The 24,951-nt window shown below is 35.9% G+C and overlaps 1 protein-coding gene across 3 annotated transcripts in view; it reads left to right on the forward strand.

Moving 5' to 3' along the window:
* Nucleotides 1-24,951, forward strand: part of LRRC28 (leucine rich repeat containing 28) — a 183,707-nt gene that overhangs the window by 147,586 nt on the left and 11,170 nt on the right. For all 3 annotated transcript variants that reach the window (XM_069540468.1, XM_060005505.1, XM_060005504.1), the window contains 2 exons: nucleotides 2,764-2,939; nucleotides 4,682-4,841. In XM_069540468.1, the coding sequence (XP_069396569.1) occupies nucleotides 2,764-2,939; nucleotides 4,682-4,841 (336 nt within the window). The remainder of the gene's footprint in view (nucleotides 1-2,763; nucleotides 2,940-4,681; nucleotides 4,842-24,951) is intronic.

Here is a 24,951-nt window from a genome sequence, read left to right on the forward strand (position 1 = left end):
TTTCCACCTATGTTCATGAATGATACTGGTTGTTTCTCTTTTCTTGTGTGTTCATCTGGTTTTGGTATCAGGACAATGCTGGCTTCATAGAATGAGTTGGGAAGTATTCCAACCTTTTAACTACAAATTCAACTTCATTAATAAATGTTGGGTTGTTCAACTTCTCTGTATCTTGAGTGAGCTTTGCTAATTTTTGTCCTTCAAGGACTTTTTATTAGCATAAAGTTGCTTCTTATATTTTTATTATAAATCGGACAATACCTCCTTTCTCATTTCTGATATTGGTAATTTGTGTCTTCTCTCTGATTAGACTAGTTAGAGGTTTATCGTTTTTATTGATCTTCTCAAAGTTCCAGCTTTTGTTTTCACTGATTTCTCTCTATTCCTTTCTTCAATGTCATTGATTTTCTTTATGCTCTTTATTATTTCTTTTATTTACTTAGGGCTTAATTTGCTCTCTTATTTCTGGTTTCTCTAGGTGAGAGCTATGTATGCAACATGTCCTTCTATGCAGTAATTATAATTATTGTTATAATGACCTTTTCTGCCAGTTTTAACATCTGTCTTGGTTGTTTTCAGTTGCATTTTTTTTTCCTCATCATAGGTCATATATTGAAAAGCCTGGTAATTTTTGGTTGGATGCCAGACAGTGTGAATTTTATGATGCTGAGTGCTGGATATTTTTGTATTCATGTAACTATTCTTGATATATGTTCTGGGATACATTTAACTGGAAACAGTTTAATCTTTTCAGATATGGCTCTTAAGGATTTGTTAGGTGGGAATGGAATGGTGTTCAGTCTAGCACTAACTATTCACCACTACTGAGATAAGACCTTTTTGTGTACTCTACACAATGCCCCTTGAATTATGACGTTCAAGTCTGACTGATAAGAGCAGACACTATTTCCAACCCTCTGTGACTGCTGGGCACTGTTACCTTTAATCTTTTCAGCTCGTCCTTTTTCCAGCCTCAGGTAGTTTCCTCATATGTGCTGATCAGTACTCATCTGAATACTCAAGTGGAACCTTTGCAAATCTCCAGAGTTCTCTCTCTGTACATCTCTCTCCCCTAAGGTTCTCTGTCCTGTGAACTCTTGCTGCTTTGGACCCCTGAACTCTTAGTTCCTTGTCCTCAGTTTAAGGTACCTACCGGGCTGTGACTGAGTTCCCCTTCCCTGAGTTAACTCTTCTCTTCAATCAAGTCTCTGCTGAAATGTCACCTCCTCAGAAAGACTTTCTTTGATTATATTATCTAAAGTAGTACAGCTCTCACTCCCCTCTTCACTCTATTTTAGCATGTGTTTATCTTTTAATTGTCCATCTCTCCTCACTATAATAAGCTTCATTCTGATCTTAAGTATGTCCCTAACAGAATTTTATGCTCATATATATTAAATAATATATACAACAAAGTTCATAATAGCCCCAAACTGGAAACAGCCCATATGTTTACCAGTACTACACAACAATGAAAATGAATAAGCTATAGTACGTACTGTAGCGTGGATGCATCCCAGAAAGAATATGTTGACAAAAGGAGCCAGATACAGGATTCTTCATGCTATTGAAGAAGGCAAAACCAAACTGTAATGTTAGAATTTGGAAAAATGGTTCCTTTTGGGATAGAGGTTTTGCTTAGTAGGAGGGCCAGCGTGGCCTTCTGAGGTTCTTTTTTCTTGAGCTGAGTGGAGAAATTGAGTAAAATTAATTGAGTTCTAGGTCAGATACTGTCTTCTCTGTAGACCCTTCCCTAATTCCTTAGAAAAAGTCAGTTCCTCCACCTTCTCTGACCCAATATTAGAATAATTATATTGTAATTATTACATTTTTCAAGGGAAGGGGGTCATCTTTTGTTTTTTTAATTTAAGTATTTTGACTGGCGTATAGTAGGTGCTCTGGAAACATTTTCTGATGAAAGGAATGAGCAAATGCAGGAACTTGTAATGAACAAATAAGCTGAGGGCTTCTGCCTTCCAGTCTTGTGCCTCCTTCATTGCCTGTTTCTAGTTGAGGGTAGGGAGATTATCTCACGTTGTATCTGGAGAGCCAAGGCTTGTTGGCATCTGTTTGTCGTTAGAGAAGAAAAGTGTTGAGACTTTTAGGTAAGCTGGTGGTCTCAGACAGGAGGTAGAATGAGATTGGACTCCTGAGTTTTGGTAACCCTGTAGCTAAAGGAACAAGGATGCCTCTGCCTTCTGGTTATGAGTGGCTGTAGGGAATAGGATGTGACTTGGCTTATTCAATAGGCTTTGCCAAGAATATTTTCTTCACAGGTTTATGGAAGGACCCAATAAAGTTATCTGCTATCATTACAGATCTGTTTGCTTTGTAGGGTTTTGTTCCCCCAACACAAAAATTTTGTTAAACCATGGTACTATAACTAAACAGAGTACTCTTTGTTCCTTTTAATTTTGAAAATTTCAATAAACATAAACTTGGAAAGGGTAAGAAAATGAGGATGAATAGAGCTTACAAAGCAAATTGTATAGATCCTATGAAGGAAATTTCTTCTAAGTTTGTCCTTACTGGAAGTGCCTGGACCTCAGTGAAGATTTAGCTGAGTTCCAAATGATGCATCTAAATTTCTATGCCAGGTTTTATTAAGGAACCCAGAATAGCATCTGTTCACTTTGAAAAGAATTCTGCTAATTCATCAGTGTCTTAAAATTTTAAATGTATAGTTTGATTAACATATTTTTATTGGCACATATAGTCATTTCCTTTTGGCTAATACTACTGTGAATGTGTGTCTTTCTGTAGCTGTGGTGCTCCCATTCAAGTTTCCGAGGTGAAGCTCCTTTCCTTTTCATCAGGGCAACTAACAGTTTTCCTCCCTGCTGAGGTGAAGGCCATAGGGACAGAGAAGGATCACGTCTTGCCTCTGCAAGAGCTGGCCATGAGGAGTCTGCATCACACCTACCACAGTTTTCTAAAAGGTACCTGGGACTTTTTTCTTTTCTTTTCTTTCCTTTCCTTTTCTTTCCTTTTCTTTTCTTTTCCTTTCCTTTCCTCTTTTCTTTTCTTTCTTTTCTTTTCTTTTTTCTTTTCTTTTCCTGCCTCTTATTCAGTGAGCTTAGGAATTGTGTTTTATGTTGTTTTAGTGTTCATTTTTCAAAATTGTGGTAAAATGTACATAACATAAAATTTACCATTTTAACCATCTCTAAGTGTTCAGTTCAGTGGCATTAAGTACATTTGCGTAGTTGTGTAATGGAACACTTTTTATAAGAGAAAAGTTTTAATATTTTATTTTAATATTAATATTTTATATTTTAATATTAAAATATTTTATCACACTGAGCCCTTCAGCACCCCCTATAGACACAGAGAAGCATTCACTAAATATGGTCTTCAGTCACAAAGAACAGAGGTTAAAAGTTAAACTATGCAGTTTAAATGAGAGAAATTGGTGTTTGGGAGCACATATTTGGTGGAAATGAGAAGGCTGGCAGAGGTACTTTCTTCCGTATCGAAAAATGTGCAAAGATCTTATCCTTAAAGCAAAGTTGGGTACTTCTTCCAACAGAGCAAGTTTTTGCCTTGTAACCTCCTTACACCTGAGAAATACATATACCTAAAGGGAAATTAATTTCAGGAGCCTTTGGCAGTGTTACCACAGGATTTGGCGGTGTGTAGATGTCATAGGTGACATGGAGTGGACCTGTGATGCTTTAAGAAAGCACTAGGCAACATTAATAAGAAAATAATTTCAAGTGCTTTTAAAACTACTAAATGTTTTGTCTTTGCTTTAAAAAAAAAAAAAGATGCATACAGAAACCTCTAACATTAAACATCCAGGAATGTCTAATACAAATTAAGTTGTTTTTAAAAACTAAACAGAAAACTGAAATTATTCACCTATGAGCAAATTACATTTTTCAAAATGGTTATTGATAAGTCTGGACAGATATAAAAGATGATAAGATAATTTGTATTTCCTTCCTCAAGATGATTCAGTGATTTTTAGGTGTCACCTCATCATGACCGTTTCTCTCTCTAGATGTTTTACTCTCAATAGCAACCCAGTGTACATTTGTGCTCAGGATTGCCTGGGCCATTGGGATGTTTTGCTTTAAACGTTTCTTTTGTGTAACTCAGACTAAACTGAGGAGGAAACACCCTATTTTTATTAGTGACAGCTCATGGGAGTGAGACAAGGAAAAGCTTGGTTTCATTATTTTTCATTTTCTTTGATTTTTTTGTTTCCCCTTTTCATTCTTTTCAGTAAATATAATTTAGCTTGAAAGATTCTAAATGCCCAATAGATTTAGGAAGAATTTAATGAAAGTCTGTTTTAGTCTTCAGTCCCAGTCTTTTTTTTATTCTCTGTCTCTTATAGAAGTTTACAGACCCTCCCTCGGTAAACGTAATGCCTTTTCAGTCTTTGTTCTTAAAGAATATTTGGTCTTATTCTTTCCTGGCCTCTATCTCAGCACAGCTCAGGTTGCTCTTAAAAGAGTAGATTAAGGTTTTCTCTTAGTATCAAAAATGTAAAAAAGCATCTTTCATTTCCAAATAATGTTACATTTTTATTCAATGCCTATCGGATAACAGAATTTTCAACATGCAGTACTTTTCACTAACTGAACTTATTTGCTAACAATAAGAAATATTTTAAGAAGCCAAGTTTAAGGAAATCTCATTTTTTATTTGTGCATGATTTTCTCTTGTGTTCCAGATCTGGACTTTCTGTCTCCAGTCTCGTTACCCAGAAGTCTTCTGGAGCTGCTGCACTGCCCCTTGGGGCACTGTCACCGGTGTAGTGAGCCCATGTTTACGATTGTTTACCCCAAGCTATTTCCCTTGAGAGAGACGCCAATGGCAGGACTGCACCAGGGGTAATCATTCCTAAGTGGACACCAGGGCTTACACCTGGGGGAGGGGTGGGAACGTGGGGAAGGGTGGAGGACACACATAAAAGTGTTGGTAAGTCAGCAGCTTTAAAGGGGCATAGAATGCTTCCTGCCATACAGCTAAATGAAACAAATGCACATTTTCAGTATCACAAGAAAACTGGATTTCTCTTTATTACATTTTTGGTCTTATACAGAACGGTTTTATTGTATATGTTATTTAGAGTAGCTCATTCTTTGTAGGAGTGTTTTCCTGCTGTTTCCCTATTCACAATAGTCTTTAGGCAATAAGGAATGTAAGAACAAAATATTTGTTATATAATGGGTCCAGCTCAGCTCTTCTGTTTAATTCGCATTGCTAACTGAAAGTGTGTGGCTGAGCATTGTGTGTGTGTGTATTTCTGTTTTGAATTTCTAACCCTTCCAAATAGCATTCTCTTACCACTGTCTGTTTCTTGGCACAGTGCCTTGAATTTGCTAAGAATGTTAACTAAGTAAAACCCCCCATTCTGGTAGTTTATTAAAAGAATATCAGACAATTAAAAATAGGACATGAAATGAAAAAATCCCCCATTAGCACAGTCTCAGCTTATAGATTTTCTAAATTTAGGATCTTCTAAGTTCACATTTTTCAAAGATGAAAAAAAATACTATAATACCTCACTTATCCATCAAATGTGGTATTTTGGGTTAGTACATTTTTCAGGATAACTGGTTACCCCTATTCAGTCCTAGAAGCGTTTCCTTTATAATCATTTTTGTAGAATGAGAGCAAGCGTGGGCAGGGTGCTGAACCTCTCAGAGCCTCAAAATGGGGAAAGAACAGCCTGCTGGGCAGGGCCATCTAAGGATTAGCAGATGATGAAGGCAAACACTTGGCATATAATGGGTGCTCGGCAAATGGTAGTTACCTTTTCCATCTCTCTACCCACTCCTTCCCAAAACTGCATTTGTCTTTTTCTTACCCTGAATAATCCTATTTTGCTACACTTTCAGTTCCTGTTTCAACTTTCTGTGTTTTTAATGTTTCCTACTTTACTGTGCCTGCCTACAGAAGCCCTCCTCCAAACCTTGCTAATCTGCTACTTCTGATCAGAGGTGATCAGATCACCAAATTTAGTAAAATTCCATTTTAAATTAGAGTTGAAAGGACTGAGTCAGGATTTGAGTATGTTACTACATGAATAAAAACTAATAAAATAGGCACATCTATGAGGAGCAGTAGGGAATATCGGTCAAGTGCACAGGCCCTGATTCTGACTTTCCCCTGGGAGACCTTGGGCAAATTACTTAACATCTCTGAGCTTCATCTTTTCATCAATAAAATGAGCATAGTAATAATATCTATTTAATAAGGTCATTGTGAGGATTAAATGAGATCATTTATGTAAAGAGCCCAGGATAGTGTCTGGTATGTAATAAATATTAAGTGACTTAACTATGATCTCTTTTTGTAGCTCAAAGACTTTTAAAAATTTATTTTATATATGTGTCTTTAGCAAATCATCTTCATATTAGTAAGATATCATCATAGGAAAATCTTCCATTAAACTACAGTAAAATCCTGCTGCATTGTTGTTGCACAATTTCCTATAGAAGATATTTTCTTACTAAAAATATGAAAATGAAAACAATTCAGTATGGTAAGGATGCTCTGTTAGTAGCTGATAAAATTCTAAATACCTGTTTGAAAAGATAAACTTTCTTTCTATCATGGTAATTAATTTGTGCAAATAAAGTAGATCCCTTAAATGAAGATATTTTTGTGTTATCTTTATATGAAATTTGGGAAACTTGTTCAATAAGTATTTGCATATTTACTGCTACTTATTTCTCTGCTTAAACCTAGAAATTCAGTATGAATATCTTATATTGCTTTAGAACATAAAATATAATAGTGTTAGTTTAATAAAATGAGTGTATCAAATACATAGGACTTAGGCAATGCCCTTTTGTTAAGAAAAGCCAGAAGCGCCCACGTTAATAGCAAAAAATGAAATACCAAGATACAAACATGGCTTTCTGTGGCGAGTTAATGCTAAGATCTGAAACTGAGAATTTGTGTCTTTCATTTGGTCCACCAGACTTTGCTCCTTCCCACGTTGCTATGGAGATTGTGTTAAAAGCTTTGACTTCAGTTTCTACCATAGTTTTTAAAGTACTTTCTTTTGTAATTGAAAACCAAATACTTGAATCTCAATAGCTTATTGCTAAAAATAAAATCAATATTTTTAGTATCATAAACTCTAAAAGGTCTTGATAATATTATTTTTAAGTTTTCTAATATATTCTGTTCAGTGTTCATTGCTTCTTATAAAATAATACACTGTATCAGCCAATATCTAAATTAATGTGGACATCTGTCATTATTTTAAAAGAACATACTGAATATTCTTCTAAAATACCAAGTCCCATACGAGTGTTAGTTCCAACTTAAATTTAATACAGTCAATTAAAAAGAAATTACAGTATTTTGCATAAATAGTAAATACCCAAATCTTCAAATATTTATAGAAGAGAATAATGGCTAGTATGTTCATAACTTTTGATCATGACAGGCATAGCAAATTTTCATTCCCCCAGATTACTGTTCATTTTTTTAAATGGAGAATGTCAACTCATAGGATTATTTATTAGTATAACGTGTGTCTGACTTTTCCCACACATGTATGCATCTCATAAGTTTTGTATTTCCCAAGGTTTTTCAAGGGTATTTTATGAATTTCCTAGGGATACCTCAACAAAATACCACAAAACTGGGTGACTTACAGAGCTTCTATAGATATTGTCTCAGAGCTCTGAAGGCTAGAAGTCTGAAACCAAGATGTGGCAGGATTGGTCCCTTCTGAGGGCTGTGATGGAAGGATCTAATCCTTGCAGATGGCCATCGTCTCCCTTCTTCTCTTCACATCATCTTACCTCTATGTGTGTCTATCTCAGTGTCCAAATTTCCCTTGTTTATAAGAACACCAGTGACATTTCAATAGGGCCCTCCCTAATGACCTCATCTAACTAATTACACTGGCAATGACCCTGTTTCCAAATAAGGTTACTGTATTACTCTGCTAGGGCCACCATAACAAAATACCATAGGCTGGGTGACTTAAACAACAGAAATTTAATTTCTCACAGTTCTGGAAGCTGGAAGTCTGAAATCAGGGTGCATGTGGTTAGGTTGTGCTGAGGGCTGTCTTCCTGATTTGAAGATAGCTGCTTTCTTGCTGCCTCGAGTGGCAGAGAACACGAGCACACATGTTCACAAGCTCTCCAGTGTCTCTTCTTATAAGGGCACTAATCCTATCATGAGGGCCCCACCCTCATGAACTCATCTAAACCTAATATCTCCAAAAGGCCCCATTTCCAAATACCATCACATTGGAGATTAGGACTTAAAATATGAATTGGTGGCAGGATGGGGGGACACAATTCAGTCCATAGCAGTCACATTCTGGGGTTCTGGGGATTATGACTATAACATGAATTTGGGGGAGATACAGTTCAACCCGTAACAGTCTGTCCTCCCAAAATCCATGTCCTTCTCAGATGCAAAATAAATTCACTCCATCCTAACATCCCCCAAATCCTAACCCATTCCAGCATCAACTCTGAAGTTCAGAATCTCATCTTAAGTATCTAAATCAGGTATGGATAAAACTCAGGTATAACTCGCCTTGGGACAAAACTCCTCTCCATTTGTAAACCTGTAAAACCAAACTGGTTATCTGCTTTCACTATATATTGGTGGGACAGGCATAAGATAGACATTCCCTTTACAGAAAGGAGAACAAGAGGTTCCAAAACTTAAAAGGGCAAATTCCATTAGATTTTAATGCTTGAGAATAATCCTCTGGCTAGATGCTCTGTCCTTTAGGCCCACTGGGGTGGTGACCCCACCTCCTCAGCCCTAAGTGGGGCCCTGCTGTCTAAAACTAAGGAAGTTGCCCCATCCTCTGGAATTGAGGAGGTGGCCCCATCCCCGGGGTTATTCTTCCCTTTACTTGATAGCTTGTTTCCTGCCTGTAGAATCCCAGAAGGCTGACAGCATGTCTTCACCCTGTCCCATCTCTGTCCTCTTTGATCCAAGCTGTCAGCCTTTCTGCTGAAATGGTTGACTGGATCCACAAGTCACATGCCTAATCTCTTTAGAAAATGTTGTCCAGCCACATCCTTGGTGTTCTCTCCAGAACGTGCTTTCTCATTTTATACAATGTAGATAGCCTGAGAATTTTCCATATCCTCAAGTTCTGGTTCCTTTTTGCTGAACAATTCCCTCAATTTATCTTCCTCCTCTCACATTTTACTGTAAGCAGCAAAGAGAAACCAGGCCATGCCTTCAATGCTTTGCTTAGAAACATCCTCAGCTAAATATAGGCATACCCATCTTTTTGTGCTTCATTTTATTTCACTTCACAGATATTGCACTTTTTACAAATTGAAGGTTTGTGGTAACCCTGCGTCAAGAAAATCTATTGGTACCATTTCTCCAACAGCATTTGCTCACTTCCTGTCTCTGTGTCACCTTTTGGTAATTCTCACAATACTTCAAACTTTTCATTATTATTATGCTTGTTATGGGGATCTGTGATCAGTAATCTTTGATGTTACTACTACAGTTCACTGAAGGCTCAGATGATGGTTAGCACGTTTAGCAATAAATTATTTTTAAATTAAGGTATATACATTTTTTTAGACATAATGCTATTGCATACTTAATAGACTGCAATATAGTGTAAGTATAACTTTTATATGTACTGGGAAACCAAAAAATTTGTGTGACTTGCTTTATTGCTGTATTTGCTTTATTGCGGCAGTTTGGAATTGAGCCTGCAATATCTCTGAGGTCTGCCTGTATCCAAGTTCATCACCTAGCAGTTCTATTTTCCATCCAACAGAACACAGTTCAGTCAAGTCCTCTGTGCTTTATAACAAAGATCATCTTTCTCTCATTTTCCAATAACACATTGCTCATTTTTGTCTGAGACCTCACCAGAAACACCTTTAACACTTGTATTTCCAGCAACATTCTGTTCATGACAATATGTGTATTCTCTAAGACAATAGAAGCTTTTTCTATAGCTTTCCTCTTTCCTTTGTAAGCCCTTACCAGCTCTCCTTTAACATCTATATTTCTACCAATAGTCTCAAGGCAGAACTCTTCTAGCCTCTGCTACTTAATTTCAAAGCCACATCTAGATTTTTAAATATTTGTTACAGCAGCATCTCTTACCAGTAGCTGAACTTGTATTAGTTAGCAGTCTGCAGAGAAACAAAACATATATCTATATCTGTATTTGTAAATAATAAATATAGACAGAGATTGATTTTAAGGAATTGGCTCACATGACTGGGGAGCTGGCAAGTCCAAAACCACAGGGCAGGCTGACAGGCTGGAAATTCAGAAAAGAGTTGATATTGCAGTCTTAAGTCTGAATTTCTCAGGGCAACAGGCTAGAAACTCAGGGTTTTTAAGTTGCTGTCTTAAGGAAAAGTCCTTCTACTTCTTTGCTCTAAAGGCCTCCAACTGATTGAGTGAGGCCCACCTTATGGAACGTAATCTGCTTTACTCAAAGTCTACTGATTTAAATGTCAGTCACATCTAAAAAATACCTTCACAGCAAAATCTAGACTGATATTTGACCAAACAACTGGGTACCATGGTCTAGCCAAGTTGACACATAAAATTAACCATCACAGACATTCAAAAGGCTCACTTAAATCACCAGGATGTTTTGAAACAGAAATTGCCAATGGCCCAGAATCGCAGTGTTCCTTCCCATATCGCTTGGGTTAAGTTTGGGCCATAGCAGATATTAACAGTGTACACTCAGGTGTTGGTATGGTGACATCTCTGCTTTTGTACAGTGAGGCCCTGGGCTGGAATGAAAGAACTTATAGGCCTTAGGGGTCAGGAGACCCAGCTGGAAGTTGAGCTGTGTTACTTAGTACTGTAAGATAGGTACCATTATTAGATTGAACTGTGTGAATCATATGCCTTCCATGTGGTTCAACCTAATATAACCCCCATGTTACAGGAGTAGGAGGGTGTGGAACTGAGGGACAGGAAGATCAGAAACTGGGCCAAGCCCTCATAGCAGAGCTGGGATTTGATCCATAGCAAGTCTGGCTCCAAATCCATGTTTTAGACACTATGCTGTAATTAGCTACTGAGTGAATCACTACATATGAAGAAATTTTGAAATGGTACTATAAATATAAAATGAAAATAAGCTCTAATCTGAACAAGATACTTTTGAAATATGTATGTGTGTACACATATACATATATGTGTGTGTGCTCTAAAGAAATCCAGCAGGATGTAGATCTAACTCTAAACTGTGGTTACCTTGGAAGGGAGGAATGTAGGCTTATGGAGTAGTCAGGTGGGGACTTTAATTTTCAATTCTATATAATACAGAATCATTTGAATATTTTCAATAAGGATGTATTTTTATAAATACACAAAATAACAATTAAAAAATAGTATGTATCTAAAGGAACTTTAAAAAATCCTTTGCTTAAAGCTTTATATAGGTTAAAAAAGACAAGGAAAGGTTCTTGGAGCAATTTTTTTTTAAGTTTAGGTAAAAATGTTTTTAAACAGGTTACACAATGATATCCAATTTTTGTCAGCTATGGGTATGTATATATATATAAATATATACATATATATACACATCCATATATAGTCTTTTACATATATATGTGTATATGTGTATATATATATATATATATGTATATATATAGTGTTGGCCAACAAAGTTCGTTTGGGTTTTTCCGTAACATCTTATGGAAAAAACCTGAGCAAACTTTTTGGCCAACCCAAAAGTTTAAATTGTTAAATACGTAGAAAACGTCTTGAAGGCTCACTGAAGGAACAGTGGTTTTCGTTGAGTAGTGTTGAATTTTTACAACAAACTGGTGTCACTTTAAAAATTAAAAATAATGTTTAATTATTAAAACATTAGTAGACCAGTGATTTCTTTTCTACTTATTTATTTGGGGGGAGACAAAATAAATCTGTTCAAGTCATATGTTATCATCAAAGCAAAATTAGGAAATAGAATTCTGCAAAAGGAAATTGTATCAAATGGAAGTACTGCCACTGGAAATGACAACTGTTAATATTTTAGCTTAAAGTAGAATATCTCTTAGTTGACTTCCTAACTGAGGATCCAGATTCTTCATGCTTCCTATTCCTTTTTTTTTTTTTTTAATTGGGGTAAGAACATTTAACTTGAGATCTACCTTCTTAACAAATTTTTAAGTGCACAGTATAGTATTAACTGTAGGCACTATATTGTACAGCAGCTCTCTAGAACTTACTCATTTTGCATAACTGAAACTATACCCATTGAACACAACTCCCATTTCTCCCTCCCTGCAGTCCCTGGTAACTCACCATTCAACTCTCTGCTTCTGAGTTTGACTATTTTAGATATCTCATGTAAGTGTAATCATGTAGTATTTGTCCTGTGACTGTCTTATTTCTCCTACCATAATGTCTTCCAGGTTCATCCCGTTTTTGTTTTGTTTTGTTTTGTTTTGTTTTTTGTGGTACGCAGGCCTCTCACTGTTGTGGCCTCTCCCGTTGCAGAGCACAGGCTCCGGACGCACAGGCTCAGCGGCCATGGCTCACGGGCCTAGCCGCTCTGCGGCATGTGGGATCCTCCCAGACGGGCACGAACCCGTGTCCCCTGCATCGGCAGGTGGACTCTCAACCACTGCGCCACCAGGGAAGCCCCCATCCCATTTTTAAGGCTGAATAATATTCCATTGTATGTGCATACCACATTTTTTTAATCTATTCATCAGTCAATAAACATTTAGCTTGTTGCCATATTTTGGATATTGTGAATAATGGTGCAGTGAACATGGGAGTGCAGATATTTCTTTGGGACCCTGATTTCAATTCTTTTGGATATATACTCAGAACTGGGATTGCTGGATATGATCATTCTAGTTTTAATTTTTTGAGGAATTATTTTGCATAGTGGCTGCACCATTTTACATTCCCACCAACATATGTAAGGATTCCAATTTCTCTACAGCCTTGCCAACACTTACTTTTTGTTTGTCTGTTTTTTTAGAGCAGCCATCCTAACAGGTGTGAGGTGATATCTCATTGTGGTTTTGATTTGCATTTCCCTGATGATTAGTGACGTTGAGAACCTTTTCATATACCTGTTGGCCATCTGTATGTCTTCTTTGGAGAAATGTCTACTTAAATCCTTTACCCAGTTTTAAATCAGATTGTTTTTTTTTTGCTACTGAATGATAGGAGTTTCTTATATATTTTAGATATTAACCCATGATCAAATACAGGGTTTGCAAATATTGTCTTCCATTCTGTTAGTTATGTTTTGCTTTTGTTGATGGTTTACTTTGCTGCTTAGAAGCTTAGTTTGATGTAGTCCCACATGCCTATTTTTGTTTTGTGGCTTGTGGTTTTGGTGCCATAGCCAAGAAATCATTGCCAAGACTAATGTCAAGTAGCTTGTGCACTATGTTTTCTTCTAGGGGTTTTAAAGTTTCAGGTCTTCTGTTTACGTTTTTAATTCATTTAGAGTTGATTTTTTTGTGTATGGTGTAGGATAAGGGTCCACTTTCATTCTTTTGCATATGGATATCCAGTTTTCCCACACTATTTGTTGAAGAGATTGTCCTTTTCCCATTGTATATGCTTGGCTTCCTTGTGGAAGATCAGTTAGCTGCATATGTGTGGGTTTATTTCTAGCCTGTCTATTCTGTTCCAGTGGTCTATGTATCTGTCTTTATGCCAGTACCATACTGTTTTGATTACTGTAGGTTTGTGGTATATTTTGAAATCAGGAAACATGATGCCTTCAGCTTTGTTCTTTTTTCTCAAGATTTGTTGGACTATTCAGGATCTTTTGTGGGACCATATGAATTTTAGGATTTTTTTTTTCTATTTCCATTTTTAAAAAGCCATTGGAGTTATTTCCAAATAGCTCAGAATAATGCATCCACTCATTTACTGATTTATCCACTCAGTTAGCAGACATGCATTGAGCATCTACTGTGAGCAGGGCACTGTGGTAGTGATGAAAGCATGGCTTCAGTCGGCTGCTTTGAAGCTCAGATTTACAGAGCTTGGTTCTTTCAGGAATTCTCCATGGTCTTTTAAGCCAGAGTAATCACATGAGAGGACCAGATGTCTGGGTAACTGTTGTGCCTTGCAATAGAGACCCATTTGTTACAGGGCGTGCAGAACTGTCTCTGTCTTATTACTTCCCTTTGTCTGTTACAACAGCTTAATATTCCTTCCTCCCACTCACTATCTTCAAATATTATCAAAATAATATCTTCTATCTAATACTTATATGGTTAAATCACTTATCACTTATGAAATGTTTCACATTTCCTTACCCTTGCTTTTTGTGGGTATTACTTTAATTTACTTTTTTTTTAACATCTTTATTGGAGTATAATTGCTTTACAGTGTTGTGTTAGTTTCTGCTGTATAACAAAGTAAATCATCTATATGCATACTTATATCCCCATATCTCCTCCCTCTTGTGTCTCCCTCCCACCCTCCTTTTCCCACCCCACTAGGTGGTCGCAAAGCACTGAGCTGATCTTCTTGTGCATGCAGCTGCTTCCCACTGGCTGTTTTACATTTGGTAGTGTATATATGTCAGTGCGACTCTCTTACTTCGTCCCAGCTTACCCTTCCCCCTCCCTGTGTCCTCAAGTCCATTCTTTTTTTTTTTTTTTTTGGTACGTGGGCCTCTCACTGTTGTGGCCTCTCCGATTGCGGAGCACAGGCTCCGGACGCGCAGGCTCAGCGGCCATGGCTCACGGGCCCAGCCGCTCTGCGGCATGTGGGATCCTCCCGGACCAGGACACGAACCCGTGTCCCCTGCATCAGCAGGTGGACTCTCAACCAGTGCGCCACCAGGGAAGCCCAAGTCCATTCTTTATGTCTGTGTCTTTATTCCTGTCTTGCCCCTAGGCTCATTAGAACCATTCGGGGTTTTTTTAGATTCCATATATATGTGTTAGCATACGGTATTTGTTTTTCTCTTTCTGACTTACTTCACTCTGTATGACAGTCTCTAGGTCCATCCACCTCACTACAAATAACTCAGTTTCGTTTCTTTTTATGGCTGAGTAATATTCCATTGTATATATGTGCCACATCTTCTTTATCCATTCATCTGTCGATAGACACTTAGATTGCTTCCATGTCTTGGCTATTGTAAATAGTGCTGCAGTGAATATTGTGGTACATGACTCTTTTTGAATTATGGTTTTCTCAGGGTATATGCCCAGTAGTGGGATTGCTGAGTCATATGGTAGTTCTATTTTTAGTTCTTTAAGGAACCTCCATACTGTTCTCCATAGTGGCTGTACCAATTTACAATCCCACCAACAGTACAAGAGGGTTCCCTTTTCTCCACACCCTCTCCAGCTTTTATTGTTTGTAAATTTTTTGATGATGGCCATTCTGACCGGTATGAGGTGACACCTCATTGAAGTTTTGATTTGCATTTCTCTCATAATTAGTGATGTTGAGCATCTTTTCATGTGTTTGTTAGCAATCTGTATATCTTCTTTGGAGAAATGTCTACTTAGGTCTTCTGCCCATTTTTGGATTAGGTTGTTTGTTTTCTTGATATTGAGCTACATGAGCTACTTGTATATTTTGGAGATTAATCCTTTGTCGGTTGATTCATTTGCAAATATTTTCTCGCATTCTGAGGGTTTTCTTTTCATCTTGTTTATGGTTTCCTTTGCTGTGAAAAAGCATTTAAGTTTCGTTAGGTCCTATTTGTTTATTTTTTCTTATTTCCATTTCTCTAGGAGGTGGGTCAAAAAGGATCTTGCGGTGATTTATGTCATAGAGTGTTCTGCCTATGTTTTCCTCTAAGGGTTTTATACTGTTTGGTCTTAATTTAGGTCTTCAATCCATTTTGAGTTTGTTTTTGTGTATGGTGTTAGGAAGTGTTCTAATATCATTCTTTTACATGTAGCTGTCCAGTTTTCCCAGCACCACATATTGAAGAGACTGTCTTTTCTCCATTGTACACTCTTGCCTCCTTTATCAAAGATAAGGTGACCATATGTGCGTGGGTTTACCTCTGGGCTTTCTATCCTGTTCCATTGATCTATATTTCCGTTTTTGTGCCAGTACCATACTGTCTTGATTACTGTAGCTTTGTAGTATAGTCTGAAGTCTCTGAACCTGATTCCTCCAGCTCCGTTTTTCTTTCTCAAGATTGTTTTGCCTATTTGGGGTCCTTTGTGTTTCCATACAAATTGTGAAATTTTTTGTTCTAGTTCTGTGAAAAATACCATTGGTAGTTTGACAGGGATTGCATTGAGTCTGTAGATTGCTTTGGGTAGTATAGTCATTTTCACAATGTTGATTCTTCCAATCCAAGAACATAGTATATCTCTCCATCTGTTTGTAGCATCTTTAATTTCTTTCATCAGTGTCTTATAGTTTTCTGCATACAGTTTTTTGGCTCCTTAGGTAGGTTTATTCCTAGGTATTTTATTCTTTTTGTTGCAGTGGTAAATGGGAGTGTTTCCTTAATGTCTCTTTCAGATTTTTCATCATTAGTGTATAGGAATGCAATAGATTTCTGTGCATTAATTTTGTATCCTGCTACTCTACCAAATTCACCGATTAGCTCTAGTAGTTTTCTGGTAGCATCTTTAGGATTCTCTATGTATAGTATCATGTCATCTGCAGACTGACAGTTTTATTTCTTCTTTTCCGACTTGGATTCCTTTTATTTCTTTTTCTTCTTTGATTGCTGTGGCTGAAACTTCCAAAACTTGGAAGTGGGCAACCTTCTCTTGTTCCTGATCTTAGTGGAAATGCTTTCAGTTTTTCACCATTGAGAACGATGTTGGCTGTGGATTTGTCGTATATGGCCTTTCTTATGTTGAGGTAGGTTCCCTCTATGCCTACTTTCTGGAGAGTTTTTATCATAAATGGGTGTTGAATTTTGTCAAAAGCTTTTTCTGCATCTATTGAGATTATCATATAGTTTTTATCCTTCAATTTGTTGATATGGTGTATCACATTTACTGATTTGCATATATTGAAGAACCCTTGCATTCCTGGTATAAACCCCATTTGATCATGGTGTATAATCCTTTTAATGTGCTGTTGGATTCTGTTTGCTAGTATTTTCTTGAGGATTTTTGCATCTATGTTTATCAGAGATACTGGCCTGTAGTTTTCTTTGTTTGTGACATCTTTGTCTGGTTTTGGGATCAGGGTGATTGTGGTCTCGTAGAATGAGTTTGGGAGTGTTCCTCCCTCTGCTATATTTTGGAAGAGTTTGAGAAGGATAGGTGTTAGCTCTTCTCTAAATGTTTGATAGAATTCACCTGTGAAGCCATCTGGTCGTGGGCTTTTGTTTGTTGGAAGATTTTTAGTCACAGTTTCAATTTCAATGCTTGGATTGGTCTGTTTATATTTCCTATTTCCTCCTGGATCAGTCTCGGAAGATTGTGCTTTTCTAAGAATTTGTCCATTTCTTCCAGGTTGTTCATTTTATTGGCATAGTTGCTTGTAGTAATCTCTCATGATCCTTTGTATTTCTGCAGTGTCACTTCTCCTTTCTCATTTCTAATTCTATTGATTTGAGTCTTCTCCCTTTTTTTCTTGATGAGTCTGGCTAATGGTTTATCAGTTTTATTTATCTTCTCAAAGAACCAGCTTTTAGTTTTATTGATCTTTGTTATTGTTTCTTTCATTATTTTTCATTTATTTCTCATCTGATCTTTATGATTTCTTTTCTTCTGCTAGCTTTCCGTTTTTTTTTGTTCTTCTTTCACTAACTGTAAGGTTAGGTTATTTGAGGTTTTTCTTGTTTCTTGAGATAGGATTGCATTGCTATAAACTTCCCTCTTGGAACCGCTTTTGCTGCATCCCATAGGTTTTCGGTCATCGTGGTTTCATTGTCATTTGTTTCTAGGTATTTTTTGATTTTCTCTTTGATTTCTTCAGTGATCTCTTGGTTATTTAGTAGTGTATTGTTTAACCTCCACATGTTTGTATTTTTTAGTTTTTCTTTTCCTGTACCTGATATCTAGTCTCATAGCATTGTGGTCAAAAAGATAGTTGATATGATTTCAATATTCTTAAATTTACCAAGGCTTGATTTGTGATTCAATATATGGTCTGTCCTGGAGAATGTTCCATGAGCACTTGTGAAAAAAGTATATTCTTTTGGTTTTGGATGGAATGCCTTATAATTATCAATTCAGTCCATCTTGTTTAATGTGTCATTTAAAGCTGTGTTTCCTTATTTATTTTCATTTTGGATGATCTGTCCATTGGTGAAAGTGGGGTGTTAAAGTCCCCTACCACCATTATTGTGTTAGTGTCAATTTCCCCTTTTATGGCTGTTAGCATTTGTATTGAGGTGCTCCTATGTCAGGTTCATAAATATTTACAGTTGTTATATCTTCTTGGATTGATCCCTTGATCATTATGTAGTGTCCTTTGTCTCTAGTAATATTCTTTATTTTAAACTCTATTTTGTCTAATATGAGAATTGCTACTCCAGCTTTCTTTTGATTTCCATTTGCATGGAATATCTTTTTCCCCTCACTTTCAGTCTGTATGTGCCCCTAGGTCTGAAGTGGGTCTCTTGTACATAGCATATGTATGGGTCTTGTTTTTGTATCCATTCAGCCAGTCTTTGTCTTTTGGTTGGAGCATTTAATCCATTTACATTTAAGATAATTATCGATATGTATGTTCCTATTACCATTTTCTTAATTGTTTTGGGTTTGTTATTGTAGGTCTTTTCCTTTTCTTGTGTTTCCTGCCTAGAGAAGTTCCTTTAGCATTTGTTGTAAAGCTGGTTTGGTGGTGCTGAATTCTCTTAGCTTTTGCTTGTCTGTAAAGGTTTTAATTTCTCCGTTGAATCTGAATGAGATCCTTGCTGGGTAGAGTAATCTTGGTTGTAGGTTTTTCCCTTTCATCACTTTAAATATGTTCTGCCACTCCGTTCTGGCTTGCAGAGTTTCTGCTGAAAAATATGATGTTAACCTTATGGAGATTCTCTTGTATGTTATTTGTTGCTTTTCCCTTGCTGCTTTCAATATTTTTTCTTTGTATGTGATTTTTGATAGGTTGATTAATATGTGTCTCAGCATGTTTCTCTTTGGGTTTATCCTGTATGATACTCTCTGCGCTTCCTGGACTTGATTGACTCTTTCCCATATTAAGCAAGCTTTTGAACATAATCTCTTCAAATATTTTCTCAGACCCTTTCTTTTTCTCTTCTTCTTCTGGGACCCCTATAATTCGAATGTTGGTGTGTTTAACATTCTCCCAGAGGTCTCTGAGACTGTCCTCAATTCTTTTCATTCTTTTTTCTTTATTCTTCTCCCTGGCAGTTATTTCCACCATTTTATATTCCAGCTCACTTATCCATTGTTGTGTCTCAGTTATTCTGTTATTGATTCCTTCTAGAGTATTTTTAATTTCAGTGATTGTGTTGTTCATCACTATTTGTTTGCTTTTTAGTTCTTCTAGATCCTCATTAAATGTTTCTTGTATTTTCTCCATTCTGTTTCCAAGATTTTGGATCATCTTTACTATCATTACTCTGAATTCTTTTTCAGGTAGGTTGTGTATTTCGTCTTCATTTAATTGGTCTTGTAGGTTTTTACCTTGCTCCTTCGTCTGTAACAAATTTTTTTGTCATTTCATTACTTTTTTTTTTTTGGATGGGTGGTGCTGTATTCCTGTCTTACTTGTTGTTTGGCCTGATACCTCCAGCACTGGCGTTTGCAGGCAGTTGGATAGAGCTAGGTCTTGGTGCTGAGATGAGGATCTCTGGGAGGCCTCACTCTGATTGATATTCCCTGGGATCTAAGGTTCTCTGTTAGTCCAGAAGTTTGGACTCAGAGCTCTCACCACAGGAGCTCAGGCCTGACCTCCAGCTTGGGAATCAAGATCCCGCAAGCCAGTCACTGAGGGTCCCTCCTGTCCCCTTAGGTGTCCATGGTCCCCCACCGGTGCCTGGTAGGTGCCCTAGTTGTGTCGGTATTACTTTCTTCTGTGAAACCAGTTGACATCAGTAATACTGACATTAATTGCGTACTTACGTTTGGGTTTGGTTTTTTTTCTTTCAGCAGAAGCCTATTTGTTGGCACCAACTTAAGGTAACTTATGCAATTTTGCATGGGTAAAATATTCCTCAACAAATTTAAGTAAATTGTTCTTAACTTTTTCTTTCTCATTGTATCACTAAACAATCATGTACTGACCATCTGCTGGGTGCCAAACTCTTTACTAGGTATTAGGGGTTCAGTTATGACCAAACCACCTGATACTTCTTTTCCCATACATATCTCACTCGTAAAGTTCTAGGGCATGGGCAGATCTAGTAGGGAAGCATGTGTATATTTAAGTCTTTGGTTCTGCACACAGAATCTTCCCATGAGAGACAGTCATTAACCATAAATGTAACAAGAAATACCGTATGTTATTAGATGATTCTCACATAATTCTCTTACATGGTAATATGTTCACAGGCTTGGGATTTCATCTGATCGATTCTTTCTAATATTATTTTTCTTCTGGCTTGAATTTCTGTATGAGTCAAGGATATGCTTTTTGTTTCTAATCAGAAAATAGGTTTATAAAGAAAACACCACATTTCTTATGATTTTTGTGGGCTCCAATATATGCAACAACATTGTGATTTTTTTCTTAAAAATAATGGTATTTATTTTAAAACTAAGCTGAAATGCTCTTTCTTCTGCCTTGCCTATAAGTATGCTCAGAGATTCTAAAGCAACAAATGTCATGTCTGATGTTCTTTGTAGAATTTATCAGCATCTTTTTCCTAATTCTAGAGTTTATTGCTTAGCTAAAAGTTTCTCCCCTGAAACTATCATGTCTCTGGTTCCACAGTTCTGTAATTTTTTTAAAGGACCTAACCAACACAAATGTATTGTTAAGGCAGTAGACTTGTTGACGTACTTGTAACAACTTAGATCATTAAAGAAGCAAGCAAATACAGTATGCTCTTAGATGAGTTTCCCAAAAGTAAATAAGTACACATATTACTCAGCCATTGAAAAGAATGAAATAATGCCATTTGCAGCAACAGGGATGGACCTAGAGATTGTCATACTGAGTGAAGTAAGTCAGACAGAGAAAGAGAAATATTGTATTATATCGCTTATGTGTAGAATCTGAAAAGAAATGATACAAATGAACTTATATACAAAACACAAACAGACTTAGAGAAGGAACTTATGGTTACTACTGGGGAGGGGATAGTTAGGGAGTTTGGGATTGACATGTACACACTGCTATATTTAAAATGGATAACCAACAGGGACCTATTGTAAAGCACAGGGAACTCTGCTCAACATTATGTAACAACCTAAATGGGAAAAGAATTTGAAAAAGAATAGATACAGGAAGGAATTTGAGAAAGAATAGATACACGTATATGTATAACTGAATCACTGCTGTACACCTGAAAGTAACACAACATTGTTAATCAACTATACTCCAATATAAAATAAAAAGTTTTTTTAAATAAATAAATACACAGGCTTGGGATTTCTTTGTAGCACAAATATGACACCTCCATGTTACCCACCCTACCCCCTTGAGCATCATAAGGAGTTAATGATGATCCAGTGAGCAGTATGCATCAGTGAATAACAATCCCATATCTTTATGGAATTGGATTTTTTTGCGTAGAACCTTAATTTTTAATTAAATGGTTGTGGTATGAAGTGCATCACTTCTATGAATGATTTTTTAGTTAACATAATTATCTTTTAAAAAAACAGGAAGAAATAAGTTTAGGTAGCTGATCCTCAAAATTGCACTTGCCTTTTAAGATCATTTTGTGCTTGAGTTTCATTTCAGTTGTTATTTATACAACCATATATATTCTGGTGTAGCAAATTATCTGAACTAGGGTTCTAACCAACTTTAGTTTTTTTTTTTAAAGTAAGATAATACAAAGTATATAATAACTTAAAATTCACATAACTTCCTGAATTAAGAAAATCTCAAAATTGATGCCTGCCTTTTCATTTTCTTACGAGTATAATTTGAAGAGTAGTTTTAATTTTGGTCAAGTCAAGTTTATCCATTTTAATTTTATAGCTAGTGCTTTTTGTGTCCTAAGAAATCTTTACCTACTGCCAAGGTCATGAAGATATTCTCTTATATTCTCTTCAATTTCATTGATCTGTGTCTTTCTCTCAGTCAGTACCAAACTGCCTTGATTACTGTAGTTATATAGTAGGCCTTAATAGCAGGTGAAGTGATACTTTCACTTTAATCTTCTCTTTCAAGATTGTCTTAACTATTCTAAGGTCTTTGCTTTTCTGTAGAAGTTTTAGAATAAGCTTATCTTTGTTTCCAAAGAACAAAGATAAGCTGGATTTTGTGCTGGATTTCGATAAGAATTGCATTTAATCTATAGATTAGTTTGGAGAGAATTGACATCTTTACTATTTCTGAGTCTTCCAGTGCATGAACACAGTATGTCTCTCCATTTATTTAGGTATTCTTTTATTTCTTTCATCAGCATTTAATAATTTTAAGCATCCTTAAATGTTTTAAGTTTATACCCAAGTATATCACTTTCTTTGTGTGATTATAAATGATACTATATTTTAAAAATTCAATTTCCATGTGTTTTTTGTTAGTATATGGAAATATGATTAATTTTTATATTTTGATCTGATGTGCTTGCAACCTTGCTGAATTTGCTTAAGAGTCTAGGAGTATTTTTTATAGATTCCTTGGCATTTTCCATGTAGATATGTCATCTGAAAGTAGGAATAGTTTTTATTTCTTCCTTTCCAGTCTGTATGCCTTTTATTTCTTTTTCTTGCTTTATTGACTAAGGTGGTGAAAATGGACATCACTGTCCATTTTGTGTGGACATTTTGTATGATGTAAGCAGTAGGTTTTATCAAATATTTATCAAATTGAGAAAGATCCCCTTTATTCCTGGTTTGCTGAGAGTTTTTTTTTTTTAATCATGAATGGATGTTGTCTTTGGTTAAATACTTTTTGAGTTCATTGATATCATACTAATTTTTTTTTGTTAACCTGTTGATGTATTGGATGACATTGATTTTCAAATATTGAACCAGCTTTACATACCCAGAATAACTCCCACTTACTTGGGGTGTATAGTTCTTTTTATAATACATTTCTGTATTTAATTTATTAATACTTTCTTGAGGATTTTTATATCTCTGTTCATGAGAGATATTGGTCTGTAGTTTTCTGGTTTTGTACTCTTTGTCTGGTTTTAGAGTCAGAGTAATACTGGCCACATAAAATGAGCTGGGAAGTGTTCCTCCTCTCCTATTTTTCTGAAAGAGACAGTGTAAAAATTCCTCTTAGTACTTCTTTAAGTGTTTGATAGAATTATCCAGTGAAACAATCTGGGTGGACCTGGAAATTTCTCGTTTTTAATTACAGACTCAATTTCTTTAATAGTTATAGGACTATTCAAGTGGGCTATTTTATCTTGGTTGAGTTTTGGTAGTTTGTGGTTTTCAAGGGATTCATCTGTTCTCAGTTGGCAAATTTATTAGTGTGAAGTTGTTTAAGGTATTCCCTTATATCTTTTTAATGACTGCAGAATATGTATTTATATCACCTGTTTCATTTCTTATATTAATTTGTGTTTTCCTTTTTTTAATCTTTGTCAGTCTTGCTAGAGATTTATCAATTTTATTGATCTTGTTAATCCTAGTGAAGGTTTTAATTTCATTGGTTTCTCTTCTTTACTTCCTCCTACTAGCTTTGGATTTATTTTGCTCTTTTTTTTTTTTTTTTTTGGGAGGGGGAGGTTAGGGTAGAAACTTAGAGTATTGATTTAAGACCTTTCCTATTTTCTAACTTAAGCATTTAAAGCTATTAATTTCTCTGTCAGCACTGCTTTACTATGTCTCAAAATTTTTGATATGTTGTATTTTTATTTTCATTGTTGAAGTTTTTATACCTTTGATACCTTTTATACCTATACTCCTTTTATACCTTTGCTGTCATTCATTTCACTATTCATCTGTTGTAATCATGCTACATTGTTACCCTTATTACGTGAAACAAGTTAATTTTTAGATCAATTGAAAATTATAAAAATAAAAGATTTTACTTAACTTTATTCCTTCTCCAACAACCTTCCTATTTATTTATTTATTCATTTTATTCGGAAGAATGTTTTTATTTTTAAAATTTTTATTGACGTATAGTTGATTTACAATACTACATTAATTTCAGGTGTACAACACAGTGATTCAATTTTTTATAGATTATACTCCATTTAAAGTTATTATAAATACTGGCTATATTCCCTGTACTGTACAATATATCCTTATAGCTTATTTATTTTATACATAGTAGTTTATGCCTCTTAATCCCCTATGTCTATCTTACCCCTTCCCCTTTCCCTCTCACTGGTAATAACTAGTTTGATCTCTATATTTATGAATCTGTTTCTGTTTTGTTATATATATTCTTTGTTTTATTCTTTAGATTCCACATATATGCGATAACACGCAGTATTTGTCTTTCTCTGTCTGACTAATTTCACTTAACATAATATTCTCCAGGTCCATCCATGTTGCTGCAAATGGCAGAATTTCATTATTTTTTATGGCTGAATTATATTCCATTCTGTATCTTAGCTATTATAAATAATGCTGCTATGAACATTGGGGTGTATGTATCTTTTCTTGTTTTCTTTGGTTGTATACCCAGGAGTGGAATTGCTGGATCATATGGTAGATCTATTCTTAGTTTTTTGAGGAACCTCCATACTGTTTTCCATAGTGGCTGCACCAATTTACATTCCCACCAGAAGTGTGCTAGGGTTCCCTTTTCTCCACATCCTTGCCAACATTTGTTATTTGTAGACGTTTCGATGATAGCTGTTCTGACAGATGTGAGGTGCTATCTCATTTTGGTTTTGATTTGCATTTCTCTGATGATTAGCAATGTTGAACATCTTTTCATGTGCCTATTAACCATCTGTATATCTTCTTTTGAAAACTGCCCATTCATGTTTTCTGCCCATTGTTTAATCAGGTTGTTTGGTTTTTGTTT

Source organism: Delphinus delphis, chromosome 2 (genome assembly GCF_949987515.2).
Source record: "Delphinus delphis chromosome 2, mDelDel1.2, whole genome shotgun sequence".
Classification (NCBI taxonomy): Eukaryota; Metazoa; Chordata; class Mammalia; order Artiodactyla; family Delphinidae; genus Delphinus; species Delphinus delphis.